The sequence below is a fragment of the Epinephelus fuscoguttatus genome, linkage group LG8 (genome assembly GCF_011397635.1).
Source record: "Epinephelus fuscoguttatus linkage group LG8, E.fuscoguttatus.final_Chr_v1".
NCBI lineage: Eukaryota > Metazoa > Chordata > Actinopteri > Perciformes > Serranidae > Epinephelus > Epinephelus fuscoguttatus.
The window spans coordinates 15167329-15190440 of NC_064759.1; the positions used below are offsets into that span (position 1 = coordinate 15167329).

Here is a 23112-nt window from a genome sequence, read left to right on the forward strand (position 1 = left end):
TAACTTAGAGCCTACTTTATTCTTTAAACCAAAACTGAAACTAGGGTGAAGTCAGGTAGTCTAAATGGGGACAGTCTATGGTAGATTACCAAGAAAACCCCCTAAAATTCTGAAGACTACAAGTGTTACCATTACACTTCTTATGTATCTCTGCTACATCTCTATAAAAAATGTGTTGCCAAGCAAAATACTTAAGAAACTTTCAGTCATGGACCCAAGTTCAGGTCATGTTCAGGTAAAATGGGACAGCTTGTACCCTGAAGTGAAATGGGACAGTCATGTTTGTGCTTTAAATAGTTAAATCCATTCATCAATTCAGTCAGTAATTCATTAACTAATTAATGCAACCTATATTCATTAAAAAAGATCATCCAACTGTTCTGCCATACCTTGCCTGTTCTTTTACTACCCATCTGTACAGGTGTGTGTGCTTGTGTGTGCAACAATGATTTTTTATTTTTATTCTATTTAACCTTTATTTAACCAGAAAGTCCCACTGAGATTGTAAATCCCTTGTACAAGAGAGACCTGGCCAAGACAGCAGCCAATCAGAACACATTTAAAATGCAACAAATACAACATATAATACAAAAATCCACAATAAAACAACAACTATTCAAACATAGTGACCTCTCAAGAAAAAACAAGCACATGTCTCTATCACCACATTCTTTATGATGCCCTTAAATTCATGGATGGATGTAAGTGTTTCTAATTTAGATCTTTTTGGAGATTGTTCCATGTTCAAGGTGCATAGTTGTCTGTTAAAACCAAGGGTACATTGAAAACCAATGGTACCACTGCAGGTGTCTGCACATGGTCATGTTTTTAATCAACAAAAAAAAAAATACTAAAAAAGTCTGTAATATTACAGGGTGGTGCACAATAGCATAGGTCATGATTGTATGGTACCTTGTAGCCTAAAATGTGCTGGTTTCACTTGAGAAAAACATCCAATTTTAGCTTCATTCTTTTGTCCCATTTTACCTAGGCGCATGACATACTCACTCAAAACCATTTCCCATGAAAAGTAAAGTGTATTGTGAAATTATTTTGATTATAAGTCAAACATCCTACAGCCATTTTTGTTAAGGGCCTCCCCTGATTGTTTTAGCTGCAGCTCTCTTATTTCAAAGCAGAACAGAGAATCAACATGCCACATGGTGTCCCTGCAAGTGCCCACACTATTTCTCTCAGACCAAAATATATCTATATCTATATATATATCTATATCTATCTATCTATCTATCTATCTATCTATATATATATATATATATATATGTAAAACATTGTCCCATTTTACCTGATACCCCAAACTACCCAACTTCACCCTGTTTGCACTGCACTGTAATTTTCATTAATCAAGTATTTTTATTGATTTTAATTGTACTGCAACTTTATTAAACTTCATTTTAAATCAGTTAAATAATCTTGTTATCTTTGCTCCTCTTTTAACGGGGATTTTTTAAATTGTAAATCATTTAGAATTAATTTTACCTTTTATATCTTTTTTATGTTTTATTTTTTATTGCTCGTTAAGCACTTTGAATCGCTCTGGTGTATGAAATGTGCTATACAAATAAAGCTACCTTGCCTATTTGTGTCTTAATGAATTCTTTATTGACTACAAATTGTAATTATATTAACAGTCAACAAACTGGCCTTTCCCAATTTCTGGTTTAAAGGACATAACCCAGTGCATGTGGTTCATTATGACGTAGCTGTTTTACCTAAACTCTGTGGGGATATTATCACCATCATTCTCACCACCAATACATTCATGACCAATGTGAAAATATGTGCAGGTCATATGAATGCTGTCATATGTAGTTTATGCTTTAAAGGAATGCTTCACCCACAAAATGACCATGTGTAAATCAGTAAGTCGTGCCATGTAACCTTGAATTTGTGAAGAAAACTTTTCTTACATGCCTCCACAGAAGAAGGCGAACATATTAATTTATGGATTGATTGTGGACCATGTTTAACAACAGCAAACTGTATCAAGACATCACTTCATGAACTCTCACACGACTTGTGCTGATAATTCAAGTCTCTTTTATCCAGTCGTATTCTGCGTACTTTCCAAACCCATGCACTTTTGCAAGAACTCATGATATGCTCTCTTTCAAGCCAATTTTTTTTTTTTTTGTGAAATTGTTTTTTGGGAAGTATTCAGCATACAACTAAATAAATAAGGCTTGGATAATACTGCTCAAGTTTCTGAGTTTCTAAATGGATTTTTTGATATAGTTTGCTGTTCTTGAACATGGTCCCAAATCAATCAGTAAATCAATATGTTCACCATTTTCCATGGAGGCATGCAAGAAAAACTAGAACAAGTTTTCTTCACAAGTTCAAGGCAAGGTTTTGTGGGTAAAGTATTCCTTTAGTTGTCCTTAGAAAGTAAGAGTGATCAGCTATATCAGATCAGATTTAAAGTCATCCTCACCCACACAGAGCTTCTCTTATTCATGTCTGCAATTCAAGCAGAGGAGCTGGAAGTTACGTAATCTGAATCAGTTTTCTTTTTGCACAAATAGTCCTAAACACATTACATTTACTTCCCTAGACTCTCCTTATGACTGCTTATCAAACAAAAGTCTCCTTGTTGGAGCCTCAGTGGGGAGACACATGAGCCGGCTGCTGATTGATTCTCCTCAGTGGTTTGAAACTATAATCTGCAACAGGCCACATCATGTCGAGAGCAGCATGTACTTCACCTCTAATTTCAAGCTTACAGCACCTTAATCAAGACTGACCTAGAAATGCAAAATCCCTCCCTGAGCTTCATTAATAAGTCATGTAATGTAATGCACAATACTGTGTGTGGTTTATCCACAGTGATGTAATGGCACACTTTGTCCACACAGAGGCATCATTGAACTAACTGTGGCATCAAGTGATACCAGAGCAGCTCACCTCAGAGCCGCCTGTCACTGGATCCATAAATATTACATGTTAAGCCTGATAGATCAGAACAACACAGGAACAGCTGGGGTGCATGTGTGGTACAAGTCCCCCTTTTATCTTCCATCTCTTTATCCTTTTATCTTCACCTTCTCTCCAGGGAGGAGGGGACTGAAAGAAATACTGCAGCATGACTCAAGCAAACTGTACAACTGTGATGCGCTGTCAAACTGCTTTGGAAACAGTAATCTCATGAAGACAAACAAATGCGGGCGATTAGGCCAAGCATAAAAGCTATTTCGACACGTGTTGTTCCACTGTTATGTCACAGAGAAACTTTATACAGCGTTGCCTTTATGCTCACTGGCCCTGCTGTGTTAGAACAGAGTTTGTCATTCATTTAAGAGCACAACATTGATGTTTTGCTGTGTATGTATGAAATCTAAAACTCAGAGTAAATCAATACATGTCTGTTATCAGTTTGTGAATGGAAGAGACATTTATTAGTTTGCCCTTAACTCTGATGCACATATCAGCAAAACAGAATGATTTTCAAATGATTGAATGGATGAGTAGACCCTCAGGCAACAAGAACATGCAAAACAAAAACAAAGAGACACAAAACAACCACAAGGAGACATAAAATGACACAAAACAGCCAAAACACAGGGACAATCACCTCAGAGAGATACAAAATTACCTCAGCAAGACACAAAGTTACCTCAAAGACACCCAAATGGCTACAAAAAGACACTAAGCAACCACAAAGATGCAAAAAATGACCCCACAGTGATGCAAAACAACCAAAAACATCATATAATTACTCCACCAAGACACCACCTTACCTCAGAAGGATGCAAAATGACCTAAAAGAGACCCAAAAGACTACAGAGACACAAAACAACCACGTGGAGACATAAAACAACCAAAAGGAGACACAAAATGACCACAAAGAGACATAAAACAACTACAAAGACACACAAAATGACCACACAGTGATGCATAACAACCAAAAACATCATAAAGTTACTCCACAGAGACACAACCTTACCTCAGAAAGACACAAAATGACCTAAAGGAGACCCAAAAGACTACAAAAAGACACAAAACAACCAAAAGAAGACACAAAATGACCACAAAGAGACATAAAACAACTACAAAGAGACACAAAACAACCAAAAGGAGACACAAATTTGATGTTTTGTAGTGTAATATCAAATCTGAAACTCAAAATAAATCAAGACATGTCTGTTATCAGTTTGTGGATGGAAGAGACATTTATTGGCTTGCCCTAAATCTTGATGCACATATTAAATACACAGTAATTCCCAGATGAACAAGTGGAAGAGTAGACCCTCTTCAGACAAATCTAAGTCAGAAGTCAAATCCTGTCAAGGAGATGCTCATTGATCTCTGTGCTTCTGCATGTGCAGTTTCAGCCCCTGAGCTCTGAGCTCATCACATTGGTAACTGTCACTTTACATTATATTGCCACTTTACTTTTCTTAAACTGAACTGTTCACATATCCTCGTGAGACCCCAGCTTTTGTTTAGTATGCATTTTTAATTTCTCTTAGTTATGTGGGATGAAAAGGACCCAGATAAATGTAAAAACAATAACACACTGTCTTTGAACAGAAACAAAAATAAATAAATAAATAATAAAGAATAATGTCCTGAAATGAGGATATTGAGTTTAATTTTAATAGTCACAAGTGTGTGATAAAATATAAAATTGTTTATTTCAATGCCTGAACATGGTTGTGCAAAAACTAAATTACAAATAACGCAACACATCCAAAAGCCTTGTGATTCATTTTCATTATTATCCTCAAATGAGACAATAATAAAGTTCCAACGTCCTAAAACGATTACTTCCTGATTAACAGTGTACTGTTGCTTGTTACTGTTGCTATTAAACTACAAACATTAAGCATAAAATAACAAGTTTCAGCCATAAAATCGGATCAGGTTTTGGACCTTGTCCACTTTTGTGTCAGGATTGGCTGCAGGCTGACTTGGCAGAGATGGCTCCCATCTTGTTTTTATAGATTAGTGTATTGTGCTCTTACTTAAGGCAGCATATCGATGCCACGCCAGGAAAAAAAAATAACTTTTCATGTTATTACCCGATGCTGATCTTTTTTTTTTCTCAGCTTAGCATCAATATGCTGCCGTACTTATTACCACTATGGCCCAAAAAAAGTTTTGACAAATGAGGACAACAGGTCTAAGTTAAGCAGAATGAAGTATAAGAGGCAGGAAACCCTATGTTCATATATGAGGACGCAGGGTCTCAGGAGGAGATATACATACTGTAAAATGTCTATGGGACAGGCCTTTAATTCCTTTTACACAAACTGTTGCTCAGCAAAGATCAGGAAATAAACTGTTTCAAACTGTTTATTTAAACCTGTATGAATGTTACTTGTATAAAAATTAGGCTTCAGATAACATATCGATCATGAATCATTAATTTGATCTAGCTCTGACAGACAGTATATCAGACCGACACAACACCACTTTATCCTGTTAAAACAATCCTCACAACTTGGATTCATTTTTATGAAAAGCCATTTTGGTTCTTTTGATCTGAGGACCCTTACAGACTAAAGGAATATGAATAACTTACAAGGTAATCGAAGAATAATTAATTTGAGGTAGCCAAACATCAGAAGAACTGCTATAAAAAAATGAATAGCTGGCAACCAGACCAGGCGTCTAATTGACACAGGTGTTTATTTACCAAAATGTGAAGCCACACTGGCCTATTAAAAGGGACTAGGCTATTAATTGGTATTTATTTACAGCCTTGTTATGCATATACATTTTACCACAACCCATTCCTCTATGTGTGCATCTACTGATTTATATCAATCATTTTATATTTTATTTATGTTGTATTTTATCCTTTTTTTTTTTACCTTGCACCCCTTTATATCCTTGTCTCCTGATTCTCTTTTTGTTTCTACTTGTGTGATTTTATTATTATTATTATAATAATTATACATATTTAATTGCATTGTTGGAGGGAGTCTGTGGCCCAAGTTTTTAATGGCAATGACATTGTAATTGATGTTCATTTGACATGAATAACTTGAAGCTTTCGAGCTTTGGACTTTATTATCTTCAATCTAAAACAACAGCCACCACATGATGTTCCCTGTCTCTCATAAGTGTGCTTTTTTGTCATATAAGTCATGTTATCTTCAGGATGAATGAAAGATTTTCTTGCTTTATCCTGAATCTTAAATTATTCCACTTCATATTGTCATGTGTTGGAGGTGTTATGAAAGGCACAAGAAGAAAAACACTAGAATATAGTTATCGAAGCCAATTTCCATAGTTGGAACCTGCAAGATGTCCATAATTTCCAAAGTGTTGATGTTGTGAAGTGCTTCTACCTCTTTTGGAATCTGTTATTTCTTTCATTGCAGCACTCTTACAACACGTACCAGCAAAATGAAGCATTAGGTGATCTGTACAGCTATAGCACTAATATATTTAGTTAATGACAAACAGATGTGATTTTGTGGAATTAAATATTTTGTCAATTTATGTCTTGTTTCTTTTTTAAATGAGAAAAAAGATAAGCTAAAAAATCTTGCAGTCTTCTGTCAGTTAATATATCATGTTTGTTATATCATGGCTGTTGTACAGTATACTCTCGCTATATATACACAAGTACAAGAGTCCAGGAGTTGAAATGAAGACCATCTCATCTGCAGTGTAAGCATAAACAAGTTCCTTTTTTAGCAGTCAAAAGCACTCAAATACATGGAAGTGAAATCAAATAGCAAATGCGCACATTGTGTAACTTGCCAGTAGCTGTCAGCAAAGTTGTCCAGAGTGTGTGCTCTTGTGCATGTACGCAAGCCCCTCCATGACGCCATGTTCGTATGACTGTGCGCAGTGTCTACACTTTGCATGTGTCTGTTTTACATCCAGCGTTTGTGAATGAAAGTGACACTCTCTTGGCATCAGCGGGGTGAAAGCGATCAAAGTTGTGTGTTGGCTGTGGAGAGGTTGTCACAGCAGGGGCCAGAGGACCCTATGGTGTGAGCACAAACATGGAAGTACATGTTGGTAATAGCAGCCCACATGACCACGGCAGTGCTAGAAACCTGAGCAGCGATCAGCTGTTGTGATAGCAGCCAGTGTTTGTGTTACATAACGAGCAACCATTGAGCCAGTGGCAATAATAGTCCTGTAGTATGTTGTACCAAGGGAAATCTATCTGAGTAGACAGAAAGAGGAGGAGGGTGTCGAGGCCATAGGAGCTGAGGAAGAGGCCTGAGGTGCAGCTATAGGAAACAGAGTTGGCATGTAGACAGCAAAGTACAGAGCGAAGGTGTTTTGCAAGGCGAGGTTTCAGCTGTTAGCTATGTCAGGGCTGTGATGATTGGCCATAATGTGCATATGGAAAGAGGTGAAGCAAGATGAGTTCATGACATGAGAGTGAAGGTTGAGGGAACAAAGTTTGTCTGACAATGAGAAAAAAATAAAAGATTTAAATCTTAAAGATGTTCTTTACTCTAGACTCCAGAGGTGTGAGGATGTCACGGTAAAATTAAATGGATTTAGTCAGCGGCAGATCTTCCTATACGGAGGGGTGCCCCAAATTCCACCGCCAACCCCCCAAACATAGGGGACATGGTGGAGTTGAGTGTGTGAGGAAGACAAAATTTGCAAATACTATATTCTTTTATTGTTTGTCATGGATGGATTACTGAATGGACCTACCCAGCTTCGACTCAGGGGACCAAAGTGTCAGGGGCCCCCCTGGCCTTCACTTGCAAAATGTCACTCAAATTAATACAGTACATACTGACCAGGAAGAGACTCAAAATAACCACAAAGAGACACAAAACACCCTCAAGGTGACACATACTGTAATGTCTACAAAAAGACCACAAAGACATGCAAAAGAACTGCAGAGAAATACGAAATAACTACAAAAACAGGCAAAACAAACACAAAGAGACACAAAATGACTACCAGACAACACAAAATTACCTTAATAAGACAAGTTATCTTAAACAGACCCAAACTACTACAAAAAGACACAAAACAACCGCAAAAGGACACAAAATTACCAAACTACCATAAAGAAAAACTAAATAACCACAAGGAGACACAAAATGACTACAGAGTGATACAAAACAACCAAAAAAATGACATGAAAAGATACAAAATGACCTAAAAGAGCCCCAAAAGGCCACAAAGAGACACAAAACAACTACAAGGAGACACAAAATTACCACAATGGGATGCTAATGAACTGCAAAGAAACTCAAAATAATTTCAAAAACAGGCAAAACAAACTCTAAGAGATGCAAAACAATTAAAAAGGACACAAAATTACCTTAAGACTCCCAAACGACTACAAAGAAACACAAAACAACCAAAAGGAGACACACAACAACCGCAGGGAGACATGAAATGACTACAGCCAAAACACACATACAGTTAACTTGTACAGACACAAAATTACCTCGATAAGACACAAAGTTACCTCAAAGAGATCCAAACGACTACAAAAAACACACAAAGCAACCACAGAGACACAAACTGACTAAAAAGGACACAAACCAGCCAAAAACTTTACCTCAAAAAACAGAAAAAGAGGCTCAAATGACTACAGGAAGACACAAAACAACCAAAAGGAGACACAAAATGACCACGAAGAGATGCAAAGGAACTGCAAAGAAACACAAAACAACTACAAAAACAGGAAAAACAACCAAAAGGACACACAAAACAATGACAAAGAGACACAAAACAACCAAAAGATGCATAACAAAGAGACATAAAACCACCATAAAGTCTCCATGTCCTGCTTCTACGTAGGAGAGGTGCTGGGGCCTTTTGCATATCTGTGCCCAGGGACTCATTGACTCATAATCCGCCCATGATGTTTGTTAATTATTATTATTGTTCATTAAGTTTTTTATTAGCATTGATTTCTCATTAGCGCTTGTCCAGGGCATTGAATGCACCAGGCCCGGCCCTGGGTTTAGTGTATTTCAAACTGTATTGTCTTTATGCCTCGTGCAGAGTTAACCGAGAACACAGTGCAAAAGGACAGTAATACTGGACAATAAAGAGGAGTGCTTAAGTGTACCCTGTAATCCCAGTAACATTCAGGGATCATGGGTACAGCTTGTTGGCCTATTCCGATCATTCCTGCATACCTGTTGATTAAACGAGGGATCTTACACAGTGGGGGGAATTCCTGACTTAGACTGGCTGAGAGGGTGAGAAAGAGCGAGAGACATGGAAAGAGGAGGATGAGGAGGAGGAGGAGGGAGGGGGTGTATTTGGATTAGCTGAAAGTGAGTGACAGCTGAGGAGAGTGGAGGCAGGAGAGCGACGGGTTAATGTAGTCAGGCTGACTGACAGATTGGAAACGGTGGGATATTAACACTGCTGTGCAGCCGGAGAGAGAGAGGGGGCACATGGGAGAGAGAGAGAGGTTTGAAATGCCTTGTAGCTGGTTCACGCGTATTTGCCAGCATAGCAGACGAGAGGCAGAGAGAGAGAGAGAGCTGGCACAAGAGTAGGAAAGAGAGGGGGAGAGTTCAGTGTGTGTGTGTGTGTGTGTGTGTGTGTGTGTCTCCTGGGGAGAAGCACAGACTTCATATCCAGGTCTCCAGTAAACATCTATGAGCCTCCTCTATAAAGCTGCTGTGCTACTGCATGGACCCTCGGAGCAAAGGCAAAAATATCAGCTTCAGTTCCTGTTGAATTATCAGTGTAGCAGAGGGCACACAGCTGAGCTCCAGCACAGAACAGTAGCTGGGTGCAGTGGCAGCAGCTTGCCAGGGAGTCTGTAGATGCTGAAAAGAGCCGAGACAAAGTGAGCAGAGATCAACCAACTGAGCAGAACATGACAGTAAGTATCACACTTTGTTCCTGTGAGGGTGAATCCAGCTGCAAAATGTTACATGCTCACTTAAATGTCAAGTTCATACTCATAAAATCATCACATCGTGCTGCAAGACAAGCAACCAAACAAAAACATGCATAAATGCAACTATTTCCTGTGTGTGCAGACTGTTGAGGGTTTTAATGATCACATTACATGTTAGTTTTTGCAGCTTTATGATGAGATGACATGCAGGAATGCCACAAATGCATTGGTGTCTGTTTATTGCAAAATCACTGCAAGGCTGCAAAGGTTTGAGAGACAATGTTGTTGAGAGGATTCTCAGCTTGTAACATCCAGCGCTTCAAATTTGTTAATGACGTTGGCTCGTGCGGAGCCCCTTTTAAAATCTCAGCCCACTCGTCGCTTTGTGCGAAGGGGCTAATAACTAATAGGGTTTGATAAATAATCACCTCAGTTCACAGGGCCGTGGCGAATATCATCAAATGTTTCAGCTGCATTTGCGATGATGAATGTAACTGAGCCGCTAAATCTCTGGGTGTTACTGTGACCTGGATAAAACTCAAAACGTAATAAATTTTACTTCCTGGCATGAGTGAAATTAGGAGCAGCTGGAGAATGTATTAACGTGCTAACCCTGACATGTTGTTAACAGCGGTGTGAATGAAACCCAACTGAGTATGAATTCAGGGATTTGGGTTTTTAAAAATGTGAAGACAAACATATGACAATCTGTCTGTTTTCCCACAATCCTTGGTCATTTAACATTCTTTGAATTTGGAAGCTGTCTCAGACGCAACGTTTCAGCAGCCTGTGAGTCTCAGTGAAAAGTTGATGTTCTGGAGCTGCACCAATCTATACGCCATTGATCTTGAAGTGGCCCATCATCGGCTCTGTTTAAAATAGAGCAGTCTTGGGAACATCTGCGCCGTGCACGTCTCTCTGACTGGCTGAAACCTGCAGTCTTATTTTTGGCTGCACATCAGATGCATTTGTTTGTCAAGCAGTAACTCATCACTGAAGTCCAGCTTTTAAGCCGCTGTCATCAAATAACTCAAAAATAAAGTCTCATATGGCACTGTTTGATCTCTTATCACCATCAGAGGATTATTGGTGATTGGAAAATGTCAGTGATCATAATCAGGCGTGTTATCGTAACACCCTGATATGTTATGTTTGCTTGCAGGGACGTAATTGAATCAAAACTAAAACCGACTGACCGCTAATCCCAGTTACGCAACAAATGGAAGGTCAGAAGTAAAAATATGTTATCTCTTTATCTTTTCTGTTAAGCTGTGTGCGGTAACTGTTCACAACTTCCCTAATTTGCCGGGGTATGTGGGGGCGGGGGGGATCTACTTCAAAGGAAGTCATCGTAGATGTGAACGATGTTGGAAGACTGAGTGACAGCGCCAAATGTTCTGATCGCTCCGATAAGACATCGTGTTGCTGACGTCCAGAGTTTGATCCCGTCAATAGGGCGATAAAGATCGCACCAGTGCAGCAGAATGTGATAACATAACACAATATGTTCCACTAATCTCTCACAGATGCATTTTGGGAAAGCGTGTGGATCGTTCTTTAAAGGAATACTTCACCCATAAAATGACCATGTGTTGATCAGTTCGTCAGGCTGTGTTGAATTAGTGAGGAAAACTTTGTTTTTCTTGCATGCCTCCGCAGAAAAGTGAACATATTGATTTATTGATTGATTGGTAATCATGTTAACAACAATAAAACCAGTGGTGGATGATGCACCTCAAAGCCACACTTCCACCAGAAAGAGACTTTGGTAGAGGTTAAAGTCACCTATTAGAATATTACTCGAGTTAAAGTCTTAGTGATATTTACTGTAATTTTATGATATCAAATGTTAATAGTAAATGGACTGCACTTGTGAAGCGTCTTTCTCGTCATCCGACCATTCAGAGCACTTTTACACTACATCACATTCACCCATTCACGCACTGGTGGCTGAGGCTACCATACATGGTGCCACCTGCTACTCGGTAACCATTCACGCACTCTCACACACAGAGCGCATTATCCACCAATCGGAAGATCAGCAGTTAGATCGCCAGCCCCTCCAGTCCGCATGTCAAAGTATCCTTGGACAAGATACTGAACCCCAGATTTCTCCCGATGGCGGTTCCATCTGTGTTAGTGTGTTAAAAACTGAGTAGCAGGTGGCACCTTAGCCTCAGCCACCTGTGTGTGAATGTGTGTGTGAATGGGGGAATGTGACTCATGGTGCAAAAGGTACTTTTGCGCTATACAAATGCAGGTCCATTTACAGTGTATTTTATTGGGAGCAATTTGGGGTTCAGTATCTTTGTCAAGGATACTTCAAAATAGGGACTGGAGGGAATGGGAATCGAATCACAGATCTTCTGATTAGTGGACGACCTGATCTAGTATCTTACTATTGAAAATAAAAGTACAACGAAATGCTGTTAATAGAAAAGGATTGCGAAGTATATTTCTTCTTAACATGTGCACCATCAGTGGAGCCTTCATTACAGTTAAAGAAAAGCAAGGTCTTTTTCACAACTTAAAGATTTAAAGAACAAAATCCAGTTTTCCTTTCCTTCCTTAGCTCGTCCACCCATCCTTTCCTACCTCCTTCCTTTCTTCCTCCCTTCTTTCTCTATTTTGTAGTAAATGATGAAGATGCTAAGGGAAATGTAGTGGTGTAAAAGTGAAAGTTAACAGAAATTTAGAATCTCAAGTGAAGTACAGCCACTCCCAGAAAAGTTCTGTAACAAAGTTTGATCACTTAGTTACATTACACCACTGAGAAAAACATCGGTTTACAAAGTCACACAACTTGTACAGGATCCAATAGTTTTAAATGGTAAGGTTTTCATGAAAATGCATGTGTTTGAGAAGTACTGAGTGTACGACTGGATAAATAAGACTAGGATTATCCTGCACAAATTGTGTGAGAGGTGGATACAGTCTTGCTGTTGTTAAACCTCCAATGAGTCAATAAATCAATATGTTCACCATTTTCCATGGAGGCATGTGAGAAAAACAAGTCTTCTCCACAAATTCAAGTTAACGCAGCATGACTAACTGATTTACACATGGCCATTTTGTGGGTGAGGTATTCATTTAGACTATGAAGGAGGAGGCAAAGAAATGAACTTTGAGAGAACAACAAACCTCATGAGAATAGTCATAGTGACTCATTGAAACTAATGAGATATATGAGATGCAAAGTTACAAAGTCCTCGTTGCGCAACGAGACATGTCGCAAGTTCAGGTGACAGATTCAGAATTTATTCTGCGTAGGTATCTATCAACAACATCAACACATGCAGGTCGAGCTGGATCTTCTTTCTCCAATTCCTCCAGTCATCATCTGTAGGCATCATGCAGTTGCACTCAGTATGGATTTGTGTGTGTGTGTGTGTGTGTGTGTGTGTCCAGGCTGCAGCAGCTCAGGAACTTGACGAGCGATGTTTCCTGTCGGCGCAGTCCCTTCCCAGCCTGAAGGTATCTGAGCACTTCAAGGTGGTGAAGCTCCTGGGACAGGGAACCTACGGCAAGGTCATGCTGGCCGTACACAGAAAGAGAGGTCAGTGCAGGACTCAAGGTCAAAGGTCATGACCATCTCCGTTCACTCGGTCTGCGAGAGTGTATGAAACTGATGTTCAGATTTGTTGTGTAACTATGTAAATCTGAGATGGGTGAAATGGTGAAACTCCACAGCAGCACATTTACCTCAGGCTCGGGTTTCTCTCTAATGAAGAAACTACACACGTCGCTCGGGGTCAGCGCTGCAACGCGCTGCATCTGCAACGCGACGACAGATTTGCCTTTTGCTGTTGTTCACTTAACCTTTTGCGCTTCTGTTGCCGTAATGAAGCGCTTTGGGGCATACTCTGAGATCGAGTTGCTACAACTGGAGGGTAGCCGTGTAACAGAGTCGTCCCAGAGGGGAGGGTATATTAGTTCGCAGCATCGATTTATGGACAACACTCGCATTCCACCACTGATGACAGCTTTTTGACCGGAGCTAATTTGATGTTGTAACACATGGTGTCTCGCTTCGTTCTCTTCAGGAACCCCGATGGCTCTGAAGTTCTTTCCTCGTGAGTCGACCTCGCTCACCTCCTTCTTGCGTGAATACAACCTGTCCCTTTCCTACTGCACCCATCCTTCTCTGACACGGGCCCTTGGCATCTTCTTTTCCACACCCACCTATTATGTGTTTGCCCAGCAAGCTGGTCTATACGGCGACCTCTACAATGTGATAGTGTCTGAGGTCAGTTTGCTTGATTTGTGGCATGTTGACACCCTGCATGGTTTGTGCATACTTTTTATTGTGAAAGAAAGAAAAGAGGGTGTTTCTTCTGGTACTAATTTCCATCTTAAAATGACTCAAATTCAGACTCAGAATGCTTTACGTTAAGCAGCGTGGCTTTCCTGTAGGGATTTCGTGGAAAATCTAACTGCTGACTCTGCCCTTTGGAGCTCCCATTTCTGTCAGCAAAAACTCGAGACAAGCTTGATAAAGGCTTCCAGCTCACCCTCCGCTGTGTTTGTGTCACTGCCAGTAACATAATAGAGCTCTGATAAGGATAAGGACACCCTGTTAAAATGTGAGGACATGAAGTAAAGCAGGGGTTTCCAAGAACGTCACTAACTCATTCGCAGACCCATGACGCAGACTTTGCCTGTCTTTTTGCCAGTGGTGCTCTAACCACACGTCTAATATGAGGTCAATTAAAGGAGTGCTTCACCTACAGAATGACCATTTGTTTTCAAGTTATAAATTTTCACGAGCGATGGTCATTTTATGTGGAAGCATGCAAGAGAAATAGTTTTTTCACGAGGTCAAGGTGAGATAGCATGACTGATAAACAAATGGTCATGTTGTGGGTGAAGTATTCCTTGAAGTAATAAAGAATGTGTTCTGATGTTGAGACATTGATTCAGACTGATTTCTGTGTCAGGTCGGGGTGGATGAAGAGCGTGTTCAGAGGGTAATGGCCCAGCTAAGTGGTGCCGTCACACACCTCCACTCCCTGGGGTTCGTCCACCGCGACATCAAACCTGAGAACATCTTCCTGTGTGACAGCTCCTGTCGCTGGGTCAAACTGGGCGACTTTGGTCTCGCCCGGGCCATCGGCTCCACCGTTCGTGCCGTCTGGTACGAGTCTCCCTTCTGCACTCCTGAGGTGGAGCCTGGAAAAAAGGCTCAGAAGGACTGGGATGGGACCGAGGAGAATATAGAGGAAATCTGGATAACAGTGGAGCCCACTATTGACAGCTGGGCCCTCGGTGTGCTCGTCTATTGCCTCTTAACTGGCTGCTTCCCATGGGAGGAGAGCACCCTCGACGACCGCGGCTACCGTAGGTTCAAGGAGTGGTTTGACCGCGAGGAGAAGATGAGGGATGGTGAGTGGAGGCTTGAGGAGGAAATAGACAGTTACACAATCATGAGGGAGAACCAAAGGTACAACCCCCCGCCCTCACAGTTTGAGGGCCTCAGCCCGCTTGTGATGACTCTGTTCAAAGAGCTGCTCCACCCGGAGCCCAAACACAGAGGGAGCCCAGAGGAGATCCTCAGCTACCTGGGAGGGCCGTGGCTGACGGAGACAGAGATGGAGGAGAAGAGGAAGGCAGAGGAGGCGGAGAAGGAAGCCAGAAAAATAAGGGAGGGAGGAGGTGTAGAAGAGGAGCTGGTGAGGGAGGGGAGAGGGGAGAGATAAGCTTTGATTAATGGATGTAACATGTTTGAAAAACATTGCTGCATTGTATTTTTGTTCATGATTATAGCAGGTGCTATATTTTCATATTTTTATAAATATCCTTACCACAGCCACCACTTCCCTTGTTGTATATATTCCAGTGTGTATACTGTATACTGTACATGTGTATGTATGAAGGAAGTGTCTACAGGTAATACAAGGAAAGTTTGATGTGTGAAACTATGAGCTGTATTATAGTGCCTTTAAAAGTCTGTATGAGAATTGTTGTCTAGATAAAAATAAACTACTTTTACTTAACTTCTTGTGAGATATAGTTCATGAGTTACACATTCATTATCACACTCAGAGGACTGAATTGGTCTCCTAGGTTTGCACATTTCAAATATATATAACATTTCCATCAACCTTAGAGAAGTAACATGAACCAAAAAGGTGCCATTTATGTAATTAAATCAAATAAAACAGGGATGAATAGACTATATACATTTATGTAACTATATATAAAATGATTAAGTAAAAAACTGGGACTCGGTTCCAGAGAAAAACACAAAACACCAACAACAGTTTATCAAACCCAGATCCAGAGGTCAGGGGTCATACACGTGAAGGCAGTCAGCAAAAGCAGAAAAATGAGCACGGTGTTACTCTGAAGACGTCGAAATCCAGCACTTGGGCAGTGACTTGCCAAGTCAGAAACCAACCAAAAAAGGCGTCCTTTAATGTTGGCATGATACGCGGCTGGCTGCTGGTATAGTTTAACGGCGCCCAGCAGTGTCAGAGGAAACGTGATGGGACAAGAACAAAAGTTAAGGTGCCGAAAGTCTGACTGGGATGGGCAGGAGGGGTGTTGGAAGGGTTTAACAAACACCACCTTCCACCTGAGAGAGCGATGTTTTCATCCCGTAAGATTCTAAAGCCAAACCCTGTTCTTTTTCTTCTGAATCTGACCATGTGTTTGTTGTTGAAGGAAAAAAGATGTCAATTTGCGACGTAGTGCCTTTATTTTGAAAGAAACTGTATGTAAACTGTAAATTTCCTGTGAAAACGGAGGCGTATTTTTAAAGAAGTCAATGCACGTAACACAACAGAATGTCCCAGAACGTCAACAACCGGCGCACCCAGTGTACCTTGCACGTCGTATGTGGATGTGGAAATTCCATGACCAAACGTCAATATGCGGCAAAGTCTTGGTGAGAATGTGTTGGAGAAATCCATTGAGGGACATCACACAAAGAGCAAAGTCCATAGATTTGAGGAATCAAACATGAGGAAAAGGCCAGAGAGCAAGAACACAGTAGGGTGACTACGACAATCTGGCAACTGAATGTGGGAAAAACTGGGTTTTAAATACACAAGGGCTGATTACTAACCACACACAGGTGAATGGAACAACACACAGGTGATCAACAAAGGCGGGAAAACTCAGGAAGTAGAAGAAATACTAAACACAATGAGAACACATTTCAAAATAAAACAGGAAGTGGACACAAACACATGAACATAAACTTCAGAATATCACATTCTAGCTAATAGAATTGATCTAATTTACTTTAATAAAGTTTATGTATGTAAGTTTATGTATGTATGTCAAATATATTGATACAACATATTTGAAATACACAGAATTTATCAGCAGTTATTATGTCCCGATCTCAATTGGGGCTGATCAAGGCTTTTTTTTCTTTTTAAACTTTTTGGCATCAGGTATACTGAGTTGCATAGAGGATCCAATCCTAATGTCAGCTGTCAGACTCACAAAGCTTTCATTTTAAGACATGTGGAGTTCAGCCGTCTCCAGTTCTCAACTCTTCTTTTTTCCTCCACCCTGCTGAGCTCCAATGTATGTGAAAGAGCAGGGACTGAACCCTGCCTGCGGCAAAACACAACACGCCATAACTGACAGCAAAAATACAGTATGAGATTGTTTATCTATGTTTTGTTTTTTACCAAAATTATGAGCACGTATTTCATTTCAGCTTAGTGTGAAAGTTTATGGTGCATGGTGTTTATCCACAGGCGGAGAAGAGACAGATAGCGGTGCAGAACCAACGACAACCACACTAACCACGCCACAGCAAAGTGCAACAAAAACCCCCGGAACAAAAATCACATAAATATTCTATTTTAATGTGGCCTAATTCACACAAAAGGAAAATTAACACAAAAGGAAATAGTGTTCATCCAGGTAACTCTGGCAAAAGCTGCACAAAAGCAACAATCACTGAAGAATAGGCTGCTCTCTTTAAGAGACAGAGACACTTCCCCGAGACAGCAACAAGGCCAAAAAGATTAAAGGGAGGGTTTGTTATTTTAGACTTATTTACTTATTTTGTATTATATAAACAAATAAACAATAAGCTTGGATGCAGAGATTTTTTTCTTGATGCATTGCAGAGCTTTTTCCATTGTCAAGCATAGGCTATATATTGGATTTGACACAACACAACCAAGGAAGCTGTGGCATCAACTGAGGCATGCACGTCAGCCAGGTCAGGCCGAGTGAAACATCTCAGTAGTTGCATGTAATAGACTCAGTTCCTACAATTGCATCTGAGTTTTATTTGATTTAATTAAATAAATGGTATTTTTTGGTTTATGTTAGAATTACTTGAGAATTACTACAGGTCTCTAGCATAAGAAATGACAGGACATGAGGTAAGGGAGTTTGACATATAGTCTATGTTCTCCCACCTCACCCTCCTCAGGATCGCCCCCCAGCTATCACTTGCACGGCAAGGTTTAAGTTCAAATGTCACACCAGTGCACACTGCAGTCTATACGTCTTGCTTTCGATGTGCTAACACCATACCAAAGTTTCAACAGTTCAATCACAGCACACCTGAAGCCTGCCCTGACTGTCTGACTGGGGTTAACCTGAGCGAGTCAGAATTCAGTGAGGTGCCAGGGCAGGGCGAACTACACAAAGAAAAAGACCAAACCAAACAACATAAACAGTCCCACAGCAAGAGCTCTGATGCTCTGTAGAGACACAAATATATAATCTTAAAGATGCTTTATTACAAAATACTAAAATGCACACAGGCTACCAGCCGCCTTCATCTCAGCAGGGAAGCAGGTCTGAAATGCATGGAAACAATAAATGTGAAAAACATTCAAACTCAACAGCATAAGACATGACACACAGATAACAGCTGTAGGCTGATCACTCTTTCTGCATTTCACTGCCCAAGTCTTGCCAACATGGCAGCACGGGATGAGATGTGCACCTGTCTCATTCCACTGGCCTAAACTGTCATCACAGCCTTCATTCCACCACCTCCCTCTGTCCCCCTGAGACCCTGTGTCCTCACATGAGGACATCACATTTTGGGTTTACTTGACCTTTTTCTTCATCCTACTTAACTCAGACCTGTTGTCCTCGTTTGTGGACACTTTTTGTGCCATCTAGTGGCAGTAAGAGCACAATACACTAATCCATGTAAAAACAAGATGGCAGCCATCTCTGCCACGTCAGTCTGCAGCCGATCCAAAACCTGATCACACTATATGGTTGAAACTTGTTTAATTGTGATTATTAATGTTCATAGTTTGATATGATAACAAATTTGACCAATTTTAGTGACAGCAACAAGCTCGTTTGAAGACACTGTATCTTAATTATTGTTGATAATGCCAGGTTTTTGTATATAATAGAAATATGTGAACATAACAAAAAAGACCAAATAAATTCTTTATCCCATTTCCCACTTCACAAAAAAACACGCTCATATCTGACTTTTGTTTTTAATGGAAAAGGTTACAATCAGTTTATGCTCCAAGGTCAGATGACTCTGCAGGAGTCACAGGTATTTATTGGGTCCACCTCGATTGGCTTTGAATTGCAGTAATGGAAATACTACACCCAGGTGGACATGCTAATTTTGTTATAAAAATCAAATAGCTACCGTAACATTTTCACTTGCCTCCATGCTGCTTTCTACTGTTCACTAACCTGTTTTCCAGACCCGTACTGTAGTCGACTAACTTTGGGATTTTAATCTATCACGTACCTGCATACACGTGCTAATTTTGGTAGAAAAAGGGTATTTGTGTCAGGAATCAGTTCAGGAAGGACCCAAATGCAAAGCAGGAGGCAGGTTAGAGGTTTAACAAAAAGCGAGCTTTAATAAAGATGTCACAAAACATCCAGAACAGGCAGGTAACTGAAAGTCCAAATGAAAGATCCAAAACTAGACTGAAAAGGTATTTGCCCAATAAGGAAAAAGAACAGGGAACCACACCAAAAAATGCATGGATGAACACAGGAACTAATAAACTGACAAGGAACAAACACACAGAAAACACAGAAAACTGATCAAAAGAACCAGACACAGCTGGAGTAGGTGGACATGGGCAAATAGGGATTGGGTAACAACCAGGGTGTGGTTGGGATCACTAGTGTGGAGCAAACAAGATTAATGCTGTGTTCTATTGGTAGCCGGAACCAGGATTGATACGGTTTCCGGTCTGGAAAAGTACAAAAGAACACCCGTTCTACCCGGAGGTCTCATCATCAAACTCGGGCAAGGTCCAGGTGGACCGAGTCGGTAGAATTGACGTCACGACAAAGATGGCTGCGCACATTGTGAATGGTAGACAAAGTTATTTGTCCTCAATTTGTCCTCGTATATGCTGTTTAATTAAACGTTTGTGTTGTAAAAATCATACAAGCACTTTGCAATGGCATTTCTATTTCACTGTTGATTTGTGTTGGAAAAAAAGACTGTGCAAGCCCGTTGTGGCCTAAAGTCGTTTGAACCAGCAAAGTCTCCAGTGCTCAGCAACCATGCAAACAAAACAAACTTACTGTGCGCCGCCATGTTTTCCAGACTGTTGCAATGAAGCGCTTTCAGATCAGACGTGTCATACAGTCATATAAATCTGACAAGGAATGACCAGCTTGGATTGCCAAACGAATGCAGCATAATACACAACAGGTGTGAGGGGAAGACTCTGGGAACAGGGAAGGACTAACGAGACTGAAGGAAAACAGGTGTGATATAAACAGGCAGGAAAACACAATAAGACAGGACATAAAACCAGACATGACACATGACGAGGGAATCTACAAAATAAGCGCATTGAATCCAGTCAGTTTTATTTAGAAGGTGCACAACTTCAAATTTGTCTCTTATTACACCATTAAGATAAAGAGCATTTTAGAATAGTATTTCATGGTTCATATTTAATTGCAAATCTGGAGCTGAACCTCTGACAACACTGAAATACTGCACCGTAAGGACAACCCACCCCCTGCTGCTCCACTGCTATTACTGTCACTCAGACCCCCCAACTAATCTGACCCCAGGGTCCCTGAGCTTTATTGACAAAAATATAAATGTGACTGATGCAGTGCAGGAGGCATTTTAATCTTTCAAAGCTTAAAAAAGGGGGTTATAAAATGTTGGTAATGAGTTAACGTAAAAATAAATGTAATACCAAAGGTAATAATGTTACAATAAACTTAGTAAAGGTAATATAGAATTTAGTATTCCTTAAATGATTTTATAATACAACAAGCCATACACAAAGACTTATAAACGTCTGTAGCTGCTTAAAAACTGTCACCGTCTGATTATGTATCAACACGTGTAACCAGTGCTGACCTAGTACATACCATGCTCTAGGCAAGCTTCCCCTGGCAGCCCCCACCCCAGATTTTATCATTATTATGTGTTGTATGTATTACAACAAATCAAGAGTCAATGAGAAATCAACACAAATAAGCAGCTAACAAACAACAAGGGAATACAATATATGCACATTTGCAGATTTAGTCTTCTTTTTGTTTCTGTTCTGCACCTCTGATGGCTTTTACATTTTTATTTTCTCTTATTCTAACACTCTCCACGTACAGTACACCCCTCTCCAGCATTTCCCTGATGTTTGACTTTCTTTGAATGTCAAAAAAAAAAAAAAGTCAGCCTATGACACCTTTAAGAGAGATTCTAGAAACATCTACCTACGGAGAGAAGTGACATCTTTGGCGCAGTTTCTGAACAGCTGCTGCAGAACAGACGAAGCACATCTAAAATTGGACTGAACAATACAACCTGATAGTGATACCACCGTGAACTTCTTCCAAGTTGGAGAGATGCAAACCCCGGGCGTGCTACCTGCAGCAGGAGAGACATGATGACATTTACAGTGAAGCTAAAAGCTTTCGTGCTCTACGTGGATGCGTGGGTGACTGACGTGTTGACAGCTAGTTTTAGAGTAGTTTTATAGCTTGCTAAAGTGTCTTTCATTTTCATGTTGATTTAGTTTTTGATGATTTGTTTTACATTTTCAGTTTCCAGGTATTCCAAATAACTAATTTCCATAATTTTCAGAATTAGTTTTAGGTTTATTTTATTTTAATAAGGGGGGTATTTGTCAGGAGCAAGATTTAAGAAGTCCAGAATATGTATTGCAAGTCAAACACAACACTTTCTGAAGGCAACTGGCTCACGTGGACATCTCAGTCTTAATAAACATATGCACTCATGCCTCGTCATGCTTGCTGTGCTGACGTATTTGACCAAACTGACAAAACGTAAGACATTTTCTGTATATTTTTATTTTATTTTAGTTTAGTATTTTAGTTTTGAAAGTGCACAATAACATTTCAGCTTTTTTTTCCAGTTAACTCAAATGTTTATACACCTAGTTCTAGTTTTTAGTTTTAAAAAAGTCACATGAAGTCTTCACACATGACAGGTCGACCTCCGTTGTCCTACATCTGTCACAGCGGACAACTACTGTTTGAAAAATCACCTGCATTCCTGCTGCAGTGCCACAGAGAAGAATGCTTTGATATAGCTTAAGGCCACTTTGCACGGCACTGAATCATGGTGTTAACAACTATCTACCACTGCAGATATAAAAAACTTGGCAGCAAGAAAAAAATAAAATCCCCCGTCACGATCAATGTTTGTTAGCAATACATGAAGCTGCTTTTACTTCCACTGCAATAACTAAATGTAAAAATGTAAAAATGCATCACAAAAAAATGAGCTTTCACATTGCAACGTGCACAATATCTCAGTTTCAAGTTGGACTGCATCCCTTTTGGTAGCGAGCTGCTAATGTGTGGTGCGCTCGTGTGTGTGTGTGTGTGTGTGTGTGTCAGTAGGGCCTTTGCTAACCCCTGCTAAGGGCCACTCCAGATGGATTTATAAATAGACCTCAGACCAATCTATTTACACACTCTGCACATCATCACCTCCATCTGACTATCTGCACTCCACAGCGCTCCAAATGCAAAAGTCAGGCTGCCTTGGCGCCTGCAGGCCTGTAACAGCACAATCTGATGGAACACCGTGACCCATCTCTCCTGTTAACTCCCTCGTCTCTACTCCATCTTCATCCCCCACCCTTCTTGCTGATTACTTTTCCCTTTGCGCTGCTCCTCTAATGCCACTCAGACCTTGTGTTTCTCTTTCATCTTCACTTCTGCGGTCACATCTACTTTGTTCAACCATGACGGCTGTCTCCCCGTCAGTCACTCTGTCCCCAGACCTCTGTCCTCTCAGGTCACAGTAACACGAACCAAGAGCGACTTCTTTAGCTCTGCCACATAGTATGTTTACGTTGAAACACTTGGTATCTCCT

At 40.3% G+C, this 23112-nt stretch overlaps 1 protein-coding gene across 1 annotated transcript; it reads left to right on the forward strand.

Annotated features, from left to right (window-relative positions):
- Positions 1-9413: 9413 nt before the first annotated feature.
- Positions 9414-15779, forward strand: sbk3 (SH3 domain binding kinase family, member 3). Its single transcript, XM_049583779.1, has 4 exons — positions 9414-9805; positions 13232-13379; positions 13867-14069; positions 14761-15779. Exons 1-4 carry the CDS (start codon positions 9800-9802, stop codon positions 15517-15519), a joined length of 1116 nt encoding a protein of 371 aa, XP_049439736.1. The 5' UTR covers positions 9414-9799; the 3' UTR covers positions 15520-15779.
- The last annotated feature ends 7333 nt before the right edge of the window (positions 15780-23112 follow it).